We start from the raw sequence: 12,481 nt of genomic DNA, 5'->3' as shown, positions 1-12,481 counted from the left end.
GGTATCAGGCTGTTGTTCTCCTTTATCTCATAGTCACAGAAATTATTTTTGGAGTGGCACAAATAATTTGTGTGGCATCAAATTTGATGTAGAACAGCTGATTGTTCTGTAAATAATTTAAAATGTTTATTTAAAAAAAAAAACGCCTTGGCTGCATTAAAAAAATTGCTGCAAAAAACTTTGTTATTTGCCAAACTGAGTTACTTTTTCGAAGAAGTAACTATATAATTAATTGCCCAACATTGGTCTTTATTTACTGTATTTTGCAGACAGAGAGTTACAGGACTCTCTCCCAGACCACAGACTCATAATACAAGTCAGAGCTTTATAAAAAAGAAAAAGAAAGTTGTGTTTTCAAAATTGCAGTTAAAGTTATTTTTACTTCCAATAGTGTTAACATACTACACAGGTCAATGACTACATTTTTGTTTTACATTTTCATTATAAATGGGCTAAAGAAGTTAATTAAAAGTAGTCTAACATAAATGTAAATGCTGTAATTTGATTATCTTAATAAACCATGAAACTTGGATGGATTCGATGCTGGCGTGACCACAGTGCACACATCTGATTTTGCTCACAGTGATCGCTCAGAGAGTTTGTGTGTTCGCTCAGACACGTGGAAAATGAGAGGGAACATTGATAGGGAATATAATGCATTCCTTAATACTATAATATCCCATACATTCAATGCTCACATTATTATCAGCACTTGGAGGGCAGTTGAGATGTGAATCCTCAATTGCTACCGAAGAATTTAGCAAGTAGGAATAGACAATGGGTGAAATTAAGAAATACTAGATAACTAGAAATAGCTCAACTCTCACTGTCTCTGTTGTCACATCTTACTTACCTTGGGTATTCAGCTGTGTGTTAACACAATGCCACAATCTTTGCAGAAGTGGATGTCCCAGCAAATATCCCCAAAGGTCAGGCTGTGCAATGCTCAAGGAGATCACAAAAAGCCCAAGAGTAGCATCTCAGATGCTACAGACCTCAGTTAGCATGTTACATGTTAAAGTCCATAATTGTAAAATTAGTAAAAGACTGAACATGGAGGGCTTGTTTGGAAAGGTTGAAAAGAGAAAGCCTCTTCTCTGTAAAAACAACATACCAGCACAGTTCAATTCAATTTTCAATTCAGTTTTATTTATAAAGCGCCAAATCACAACAACAGTCTCCTCATGGTATTTTATAAGTACCTTGTACTTTGTAAGGTAGATCCTATAATAATACATACAGAGAAAACCCAACAATCATATGACCCCCTATGAGCAAGCACTTTGGTGCAAGTGGGAAGGAAAAACTCCCTTTTAACAGGAAGAAACCTTCAGCAGAACCAGGCTCAGGGAGGGGCGGCCATCTGCTGCGACCGGTTGGGCTGAGAGAAGGAAGACAGGATAAAGGACATGCTGTGGAAGGGAGCCAGTGAAGAGACTCTCTATTTACATGAAGAAATTGGAGTCTATTGACCCTGTGCACGAGAAAATGCTAACTTCCTGGTTTGAGACCGGATGTGGGGTTGTGCATTTCCGGTAGTTTTACTTTGCGGTCAATCGCTACTGCAAAGATATCCTCCAAAATCATGTCCAAAACTCGAAAACGGAAAGATCGCGTTAAGTTACAAAGAGCAGAAGGTGGGAACACTCACCACTGTTATGTCATAAAAAAAATCTAATGATCAATTTTGGCATTTAAAGAGTTTAGATCGATCAGTTGTTTACATCACTCAACACAAGCAGAACTGCATTACTGCAGCAGAAGACACATCGTCCACATTCGGAAGCATATCTCTGTATAGTGACTGGTCTTATGATTTAAACAGGCAAATGTTCAGCATTCAAACTACAGGTGAAGAATAGTCAAACTAGATGTTTCCCCCATTATGTCAGATCAGCTAGTCAAGTACACACCTACACAGCATGTTAACAAACTGTGAAAAAAGCCACACAAAAATGAATGATTTCTGGTAAGGGTTTCTATACATTAGTATGTACGAAGGGTATGTTGTGACTTACCTTAAAAATTACAGCGGTCCCTCGCTAATAACGCGGTTCACCTTTCACCTCGCTGTTTCACAGATTTTTTAGTGCAAGTTTGCATGCTTATTTTTTTTACGTCACATTGTGTCCTGCGTCCTGATCGCTGCAGACGATCTCCTCCGTGCCGTCTCTCCTGTACAGTACAGAATCGCTGCATCGATTGCTAGCAGTGTGACTCTGAAGTGCAGTACTGTGTGTCCACGATGTCCACGAAACGTTTTGCACCATCAAAAAATAAAATTGGCTACTTGATTTCACCTATCGCTGGTTATTTTTAGAACATAACACCCGCGATAAACGAGGGACAGCTGAGAAATATAACATTTGAATCCATTTTCTCTTTTGCTCTGAGGCGCAGGGAAAAAATATCGACAAGTCGATGAACATCATTTACAGATATATTGGGTAAATGCCCAAGACATCTATAGAAATGTAAATCGCCGCTTGATTCATTCATTTGCTTAACTTGTTTTGGACCGTAAACCAGGCGCGAATAGGACACCGGAAACAAAACTCCCCACAGGAGCTTCCGCACCGGAAGTAGCATATGCTAACGTGCACATAGTCAATTAGACAGATATGATACAAACCACTGCAGTGCAGTACTGGTAATGCCTACAGCATGCTCAAATCATTCTAATAGAATATTATGGTCAACAGTATCGAACGCTGCACTAAGGTCTAGCAGGACAAGCACAGAGATGAGTCCACTGTCAGAGGCCATAAGAAGATCATTTGTAACCTTCACTAAAGCTGTTTCTGTGCTGTGATGAGCTCTGAAACCTGACTGAAACTCTTTAAATAAGCCATTCCTCTGCAGATGATCTGTTAGCTGTTTGACAACTACTCTTTCAAGGATTTTTGATATGAAAGGAAGGTTGGAGATTGGCCTATAATTAGCCAAGACAGCTGAGTCAAGAGATGTTTTTTTTAAAGAATAAATATCAATGGTACTGAATTTGGTACTTATTTTCTTCAATCAGTGATGAATAGTAAGATGCTCTAGCTTTACAGAAGGCTTTTTTTTTATAAAGAAGCAAACTATTTTTCAAGGCTAAATGATGATCTCCTAAATTTGTGACATGGCATTTCCTCTCCAGCTCACGAGTCATCTGCTTTAGGCCACATGTTTAAGAATTATAACAGAGAGTTCTGATTTGAGGCCTTATTTTTCACAGGAGCTACAGTATCCAGAGTTGTACTTAGTAAAGAGGTAAAATTATTAACAAGATAATCGACCCCTGTTGGAGTAGCGTCCAGGTAGCTGCTCTGCTCTATGTTGGTACAGGGCATTGACGATTATAACAACGGGTGGATTATATTCTTAAATTTATACAGCACTTTAAGAAAAACATCTACTGTGATGAAATCTATTCCTTACTGCTCTGTAATCCATTATTGTAAATTTAAATGTTAATGATGATAAGTATGACCACGTTTCAGATCCTGCTCAACTTTAACAACTATTGTCTAATAAGCTGCAAACAAACAATAATCTGCCTGAATTAAAAAACAAACCATGTTTATTTAACAGGTACATTTTGTTTCATTTGATAACTTGCATATTTTAATAAGAAATATTTGCAGATGTTTTAGATCAAAATGTCAAAGTAGCAAAACTCATTAGACAATGTTGTTAACATTCGCTACGGAAAGTAGTGATGGGATTTCCGGCTCTTTAGAGAACCGGCTCTTTCAGCTCCCAACCGGCTCTTCAGGTTGTTTTGTTGCTTTAATTAATTTATTATTAACAACAATATAAAATTATGCACAAAAGGAATTACTAATGTAAAAAAACAACAACGTGGTTTTATTTATATAAGTTTATATATAAATATATAGGGTGGCCCCTAGAGACAAAGCACGTACAAACTCCAAAACACATTTCTTGCATTAACTGAGCTTCCAAAACAGAGCTACCTAGATCACTTAAATTACACAATTTAAAACATATGTGTATTATTTGTGTATTTATACACAAGCACTCATATATATTCAAATAATGTAAAAAAAATGTTCATTTACCTGTTACTACCACACACCAAATCCGGTCATTGGTGCTTCCTGGCTTGTGTAGCCACTAGGTAACAAAAGCTCAACACTGCCCCTAGCATCCTGCAGTACGTCTGTTGTCTTTTGTACGTGCTTTCGGGGTTTGTACGTGCTTTGGACTTTTTAAGTGCTTCAGAGTTTGTACGTGTTATGGAGTTTGTACGTGCTTTGTCTGTAGGGGCCACCGTAAATATACTTTTATTTATTCACTCCACATAAAATGTAATAAATAAATATAATACAAAAACCAACTATTTACATTTCAACTTTGCAAACCACAACACAATTAAATATAAATATGAAAAAATATGAAAACAAAAAGAAGATGCACATTCTCTGTCACATGGACCTGCATGAATAAACTTTCTGAATCCTTTATCATCCGCATCTGAAAATAGTTGTGGATGATTACTATACCTTTCTAATGTGACGTTGTTGTCCCTGGCTCTCTTTCTATCTCTCTCCCTCCCGCTCTGTTCCTGTGCTACTGCAAGTGTAACTACGGCCCCTCCCCCCTCTGCCCAGCGCAAAGCACAAGGCTCGCATGCGGAGTGAAGCGGAAAAAAAGTGCGAGAGAGAGGGTGAGAGAAAGAAAAAAATCCCACAGCTCCCAATAAGGAGCCGGCTCACGTCGTTCACTTCAAAGAGTCGGCTCTAAGAGCTGTTTCGTTCGCGACCAACACATCACTAACGGAAACGGGCTAAATGAGGGGAGTGATTCACACTTGACTGTACAGAAATCATGTCAGTTACAGTGAACTGAAAGTGAAAATCAAGTATCAGTGGGTGTGGACAATTACTCAACCTTATCTTAGAATGAAACTTATGGTTGATACTTTGAATTCTTTTCAACCTGACTCAAAGGGTGAGAGAAGAGAAACTAAAAGTATTTTTAAAAAACGGTGTCATTGAAGGTGACCGTTTACTGTCAATTCCCTGAGCTTATCTGAACTGAGAGTCAGAATGACAGAAGATGTGATCCCAGAGTTATGTCTTTGGATTCAGTCATAGTGAACTGATAATCTATCCTTTATGTTGGTAAAATGAGTTAGAGCTTTCTTCTTTTGCACAACAGTGTAGTTCAGCAAAACCAAAATCAGTTAAACTGTGAAACTATCTTTCTTGGGATTTGTTTCGGAGTCTTCTTTCCATTATTGCCATTTTGGCATTTGACTGTTTCCTGGTTCAAATTTTTGACTAAGCAGGGAGTAGAGTATGAGATTGAGAGATAAATAGGGTGTAGTGAAGATCTGTTGCTTGTAAGAGAGCTGAGCGTTAAAATACAGCTGTCAATTTACTGATCACTGTTCCTACGCTCACTGATGGTCACAAGCTCTGGGTAGTTATGGACAGAATCAGGTCGTGGATAAAAGCATTGATATCCAGCTTGAAGGCTCCAAGAGTGGATAGCTGACTAAAATTTTGAGTTACAGTGTCTTCAACATACAGTAGAAAGTTAAGCTTAACCAGACACCCAATCAATTTAGAAAAACTATCAATTCAATTCAACTCAATTCAATTTTACTTACATGCTGCTAAATCACAATAACAGTTGCCCCAAGGCACTTTATATTGTAAGGTAATGACGCTACAATAATACAACAGACAGCCAGAGATTAATAATAACTAATACTTAAGTGCAGAGTGGTAATATAAACACATAGTGAGTGAAAAAGGTGAATGAAGACACAACTTTCTCAGATTCCTATGATTCAGTGCATCATAGGAATCTCCTAGGAGCCTAAACCTATTGCAGAATAACTAAGGAAGGTTTCAGGGTCACCTGATCCAGCACTATTTTATGTCATTTACATTGACCCTAAGCCAGCAGTTTTAAATTTCCACAAGTGTCACCTGCTCTGGCCCCTGGAAGACAATTCACTATGGTTGCTGGTGTCTCTAGCGTCACGTCTCTAAATACAATTGCCAGTTACCAGAGTTTGTTCCTCAGCTGCCGTGTTAAAATATACTATTCAGTTTTTGTAGCATGCATTCAAAGAAATCACACGGGCAGAGCTTGAAGTGGAGGCATATTCAAGCAGTTTATTGTGATCCAGTGTTTCACAGGTTTCTCATTAGAGTCGTACTATAAAATCAAGCATCTCTAACCTAAATATTTAAACTCAAAAACTTGTTTTTACTAGTCTTACTAGTTTTTTTTTATGTGTCTTAAATACTCAGAGGGTTACAGGTGAACTTTGCTAGTCCCAACACTGAGACCAACCAGATATTTTATGTCATCAGACAGTAAAACTGAAAACATACTAATATGTATAATTTAAATGTGAAATTATCCTCCTAATACAGATTCATGAAATAAATTTCTGCACTATTGTGAATGAGTTGAATTAGATATCAGTAAACATCAAGAACAATTTTAAAATCTTTTTCTGTTTCCTTATAAATAACAAGTTTTTTTTTATCAACTGATTTAAACTGATGCTCGTTGGGCCCTCGAATAGGAAATAATACATATTACCTTATAAAAATGGAACAAAGTTAACCAAAATGAACAAAGTGAACTTCAATACCAATACCAACGTAAAATACACCAAGAAAGCAATTATAGAAGAAGAATAAAAAAGGAAACATTTTTACAGCATTTCACATGATTTCAACTGATCTCTGATGAATACATTAAAAATCTGAAAATCACATTGAAACTAAATACAAAACAAGATTCTGTAAAGTAACATTTTAGGTTAAGTTATAGCATTCAGACTTCACTCTGATTACCCTAACCTTTTCCGCAACAACTAATACCCCATGTAAATCTTGTTCCTTTTTTCTGCTTTCTCTTGTTTCCTTTCCTCTTTTTATCAGATACGTCTTGTTTCTCACTCTCATGCTGTATTCCTGTATGAAACTCTTTTGCTACATTTTTCTTGTGACTGTTTTCTATTTTATCACTTTTACCTTTGTTAAAATTGTGAAAAGTTTGCAGTTCACCTTTATTGGAGTCACATCCTTCATCGTTTATTTCCTCTGCTTTTTTTAATGTCTGCGTGTTGACGCATTTTTGAATATTAATTGTCTGATCTTCCTTCTCAGAATCTATACCTCGCATGTCTTCACCAACACTTCTAGGTCTGCTGTGTGACTGAATAACCCCTAGTTTGTGCTGATTTTCCACAGTCTCTCCTTCCACACATTCATGCCTGACTTTTTGTCCCAGATTGTGCTGTTCTGTTTTTGTTTTATCTCTTCTTTGTGCAGCTTCACCATCTGTCTCATGCTGCTTATCATTTTTCTTTTGCTCTTCATCATTCTCTGACATGTTCTGCTTACCTTCATCCACCTTTCCACTGCTTTGAAACATATCAGAGGAGTCTTTATGCACTACAGACCCGCTTTTCCCATCTCTTGTTTTACTTCTATTAGCTTCATCTGTGCTATTACTGTCTACCATCTCAGCTATCATCATCTGCTTGTCCTTATCTCTTAGTCTGTACTCTCTCATTTCTTCATTTTGTTCGACTGTCAGACTGTGTTGCTTATCCTGGTGATCACTGCCTTTTCTGGGTTTTAAATTTGCATCCTGCTGATGCACAACATCATTCTTGTGGTCATCAGAATCCTGATTATCAGTTTTTCTTTTCTTTGTAATTTGGTCACTGCTTTCATTGTCTGCATGTTCCATGTCTTTGTTTTTCTTGTTTTTTGCCGAGTACTTTTCTTTCTCTTTTTCCTGTTTACTTTCATCTTTATTCTCTACATCATTCATTATCATCTGCTGATCTTTTCCCTGTATGTCCACAAGGTTATGGTCCACGCCTGCTGCCTCACCTTCGTCTCTCCCTGTGGTCTTTACAACCTGTTCTTGATGCTCACTGGCTGAAGCTCCACCAGTGGGTGCCTCACTGATGTGTTGTGTGTCTGTAGCATGCACTGGAAATGAAATCAAAACAGTCAAAGTCATTTCAAACTGCCAGTGTGATACAATCATTCACAGAAACATCAGTAAGTTCATCAGAAATGTTTCCCATCTTACTTTTCTTTCTCCTGTAGAACAGAAGATAAGCACTGCTGGATCTAGTAAGAGCACTGTAAAAGTAAAGTAGGGTCAGTTTAATATTCAGTAAATGTTTGTTTTCGGAAGAAAATTCAGATAAAAGCTTACGTGTTATTTCTGTCCAGCTGGAATGGTCTTTCTGGAAGCTGTTAATATAAAGAATACAAAGGTGATCATCTATAGGCTAAATACTTTTTTCTATCAAGCACAAAACTGCATTAATATGTGTTAAAGTATTCATGTCTTGGGAACAATACCAATGGAAAAAAAATCAATCAGGCTTACCAATGTGACACAGGTATCATTGAAGTTGTACCATCTGTCATCATCCTGCGATTTGATTGTTACGGTGTAATGTCCGGATCTCAAGTCACCAAAGTGCTCGACAAATGCATAAAGCTCATAGGTCTGGTTCTGATAATGGGTAAAAAAAGGAAGAAATTAGTATCAGGAATTAGAAAATAAAAAGTAATGACAACATAATGAAATATTCAGTATACCTCTGGTATTTGTAGAGTGTCAGGAGCTGTGACTGCTCGTTTTATTTTCACATGTTCTTGGTATCGATGGTCAAACCTAAATCTTTTCAACAGCAGCGTCAAAACTTCTGGATAACGTGTCATTTCCAATTTCTAATTAATGGACATATACCAAAAAGATGTCAAGAATTTTAAGTGCCCCACAATTTAAGATTTAATGTAGTTAAAAAGAGAACGAATCCCTAAAAATATAAATTTTAATCATAACGACTGCTGTACAGATTTAAGAAGTTAACTATTTTAACATCATCAAATCTACATGCTATTTTGTTTCAACAGTTTTATAATTTACTTAATGTCAAACATAAATATTCATGCTCTTTATTAAGGACCTCCAGATTAAATTAAATATTGTAACAGAACCAAATGACCATTAAAACATCCTGTCCTAACTCCACTGTGTAAACTTCAACAACAAGAGAACACCTAGGCCACTGGCATTGTCAAGCAATCCCACCATTGCAATTATAACACCTTTAAACCTGTGGCCTTCAAGTTTATGTGCATAAATCACAAAGGTATTTCTTATTAACTTACTATTTTAGCACCAGCTTTGGCATCACATATTTCACAGTACAGCTGGTTGTCTCCATCAATACATACTTCTTGGAAAAAGTCTTTAATTTCTTTCTCCTGGGGAAAATAAAGAACACATTCATATTACTTGAACCAAGTCTCTCCCTTCAACAGTACACACCTGTAGTGAACACAATACATGGGATATTTCTTATATTGCAGCATACTGCAACTCAACATGCAGTTAATTTTGTTCTATTTTATCAAAATTGTTTGACGAAATGTTTGTTAATTGAAATGTGCTCTTCATGCTACACATTTGAATCTGTTACACATTTATGTTGCACATCTAATAGAACAGTGGCTGCCTTACCACATTGTATTCATTATTGTCTGACTCCAATGCAAGAGGCAGACTCCAGAATGGATCACTGGTGTTTGTATCTGTCTTACACTCACTGCATGTGTTCTTGTGTGTCAGCTCTCCTTGAAATATCTAAAGTTTTCAAAAATAGAGACACTTAACTTCACACACATACAAGCACAAACATATATAAATATATAGCTTCACAGTGTTACCTGTGAAGCCTTACGACTGGTTTCATTTAAAATCTTCTCAAAGTATTCAGCAGCATCACGTTGCTCATACACTGGTGGTGAGGAGAAAAATCAAATATATACTTATTTACTGTTCTACAGCTGGGATTTTAAAACTTAGTTTAATTAATTGTTAATATTGCCTGTAGCAGAAAAGGAGTGCATTAAAATTCTTACACCAGACTATGTTAACACTAACCTGATGTTAAGGTGTTTTCCTCTTAAATTTAAAATTTAAAAGCCATTATTAACACTTGCTAACAGACACTGTACCTTGGATCTTCAGCTTGTTTGTGATCCGAGACGTCGTTGCTGTTTTTTTCTTTAAGGTTTCAAACAGGTGTTTAAGAAGTGGATCAATATATTTAGAGTCTCTATAAAAAATAAACACATTGGTCGTGAATGATACAAAGGTACACATTCAATTAAATTCAACCAAATAAATTCGCTTCATTAATTTCTGTACCAGACCTTGTCACCGCTTCTTTGAAATCTTTGGTCATGAACAGCACCTGCAGCACACTGTTCAAGTAACACGTTGCTCCTTGATTTACCAATCCATTGGGTTTTTTGGCTGTTGGAAAGAAAATAATAAGTATCACACTAGTTTTATTGTTATGGATCAAAGAATAGCTTTCAGATGTAAACTGTGCGTCGTACCATGAGAATTAATGTCAGTCATTGTGATTCCTTCAATGCGCCAAAAATGTTGTTCCACCGCATATAACCTACTTTAAAATGTAAATGATGTTTAGGAACCTTTATAATCTGTTTTTATATAATAAAGGCAAAGCGGAAGAAACAAAACACCTTAAAAACACTTAAAAATACCTTTAGTTTGTAGCCACGCTTGAAGGACGATATATGTGGCTTGTTCCTCGCTACTCACTTTCTTTTTCGCTGGATGCCACACCTACAACTGCATATGTGGCCACAGGAAATTGTTGCTGTGCACGCATCTAGTTTAATATCAGTTTCGCCTTCTCCTCCTTGCCCCTACTATCTACATATTTAACAAAGATTCATGTGCTTGCCTCTTTGAACCTGCAACCATTCCATTCTTTTCCTCTTGATATTTCCTGCATATCTTTATTTCTTGAGACTTTATCTTTTATTCACGGTTTGTATGTATGTGCTTATAATTGCTTGTTACGTCAGTTTTTTCCGAAGGTAATTATCTAGCCAAAAGGCTTGTAGACTTTATGTCCAACATAAAGAACATACATCTACTGGAAATCTCTTTGCTCTGTTTTAAACCAATAGTGGCTGAAAACGTGAAGTTTGTTCGGAAACAATAGTAAAGTGTAACTAACTGAGCAATATTTAATGCAGTATAAAATTTTTAACATTATACTTGGAAATGATATGCTTTCATAATGCATCCTTTATTTACAAAAAGAGAATATATACTTGGTCCATTTAGGCTTTATTAGAAATCTTATTTCAGTTTACTAATTTACAGAGATAAAAAAAACAAAAACAAAAAATAAGAGGGAAGCCGATTTTTATATCTGTGACAATTTATTCTTCAGTTTTCTTTCTTTTTTTTATTCAAGAAATTAACAATGTAATAAAAGTCAGTGATAATCAAAACCTAAGTACTGTGTCAAGTATTGTTATGACATCAATATCGAATCCTTCATATTTTGAGATCAGGATCACATTTTCAACACAGATCTTTATACAAAATGAGACGATGACTGTGTTCTCCGTCGCCCTCTATCAAGCTGGTAGACCTCCATTAAGCTTCACCACCAGCTGGATAACAGACAAGTGCTGGATTCCATATTTATACAGAAGTTCATTGTCGTCATCTAGCCTATGGTTGGCGAAGATCATCTGCAGATCATCTGTACCCAAGAACGCGTTTAAGAATGAAAAGGAGAAACAAAATATGCATTTTAGAAAATAGATGAACATTAGCTTGAAATAAAAATTACACACGTCAGATAAGTTTTCAGCTCAGTTAAAATGTATATATAGGTTGACCCTGTTGTTGTGTTTGTTATGAAATGTGAAAATGCAGCTAGTCTCGTTGTTTTTCTTTTTCAGTGTTTAGCCTACCTGCGGTCCCGGGAAACCTCTTTACTACTTTATTTTTCAGATCTAGGACGGTCATTTTCTTCATCATCTCTTCGGAGTCGCAGAGGTCAATCACTTTAAGCTCACGATCAATCCCGAACACTTTGACCTGGTATATTTTACCCATGATTTTATGTTTTGTTTTGTTTTTCAGCGAGAGGCAACACTGAGTCTCGTTCAAGTCACTCTCTGAATGAGAGATGAAGCTGTTCTTTCTTATCTGCTATTGAATCCGACGTCACGGTGGAGGCAGCCGCATCCGGTTTTGTAGAAACAAGTGTTGTGACGTCTTGAAAATACTCAATTTTAAAACCAACAGGAGATGTTCGATCATTTCAAAATAATTAACGTCTGAATGTTACTGTTGAATGGCTTGCTTAATTAATTTAACCAAACAGACACATACACCTTAACAGACATGAATACAAAAGCAAAACTATTATTTCCCACACCCAGTTTCGATTTCCAAGAAACGATATGAGCAACTTACATACTTGGGGGGGTTCAGTCATGTAGTAACTTTTCACCTTAACTATACAAGACACTTGTTAGACACTATGAACTATCTTACAGACCTCTGGATGTTTAAAGACAACTAATAATGGTCACGAAAAATACTAAAGGCAGGAAGGTTTCCTTTA

The 12,481-nt window shown here is 36.4% G+C and overlaps 1 protein-coding gene, 1 long non-coding RNA gene and 1 pseudogene across 3 annotated transcripts in view; 1 reads left to right on the top strand and 2 right to left on the bottom strand.

Moving 5' to 3' along the window:
- Positions 1–12,481, top strand: part of LOC146714760 (E3 ubiquitin-protein ligase RNF19B-like) — a 230,548-nt pseudogene that overhangs the window by 160,550 nt on the left and 57,517 nt on the right. The window lies entirely within an intron of this gene.
- On the bottom strand, positions 6,777–10,640 carry LOC146714764 (uncharacterized). The gene is made up of 12 exons (XM_085451121.1): positions 10,590–10,640; positions 10,419–10,489; positions 10,217–10,332; positions 10,032–10,128; positions 9,741–9,811; positions 9,535–9,657; positions 9,183–9,278; positions 8,607–8,738; positions 8,392–8,520; positions 8,215–8,252; positions 8,086–8,138; positions 6,777–7,982 (listed from the first exon to the last, which is right to left on the bottom strand). Exons 2-12 carry the CDS (start codon positions 10,438–10,440, stop codon positions 6,832–6,834), a joined length of 2,028 nt encoding a protein of 675 aa, XP_085307247.1. The 5' UTR covers positions 10,441–10,489; positions 10,590–10,640; the 3' UTR covers positions 6,777–6,831.
- Positions 11,343–12,034, bottom strand: LOC146714763 (uncharacterized). The gene is made up of 2 exons (XR_014918858.1): positions 11,823–12,034; positions 11,343–11,608 (listed from the first exon to the last, which is right to left on the bottom strand). It is a non-coding gene; the product is annotated as an uncharacterized LOC146714763 (long non-coding RNA).

The sequence above is a fragment of the Copadichromis virginalis genome, linkage group LG3 (genome assembly GCF_057382275.1).
Source record: "Copadichromis virginalis isolate Kocher_CV1m ecotype Utaka linkage group LG3, C_Virginalis_male_GT1.1, whole genome shotgun sequence".
NCBI classification, from domain to species: Eukaryota; Metazoa; Chordata; class Actinopteri; order Cichliformes; family Cichlidae; genus Copadichromis; species Copadichromis virginalis.
The sequence above is the reverse complement of the archived record's forward strand: the minus strand, read 5'-3'. Positions and strand labels throughout refer to the sequence as shown.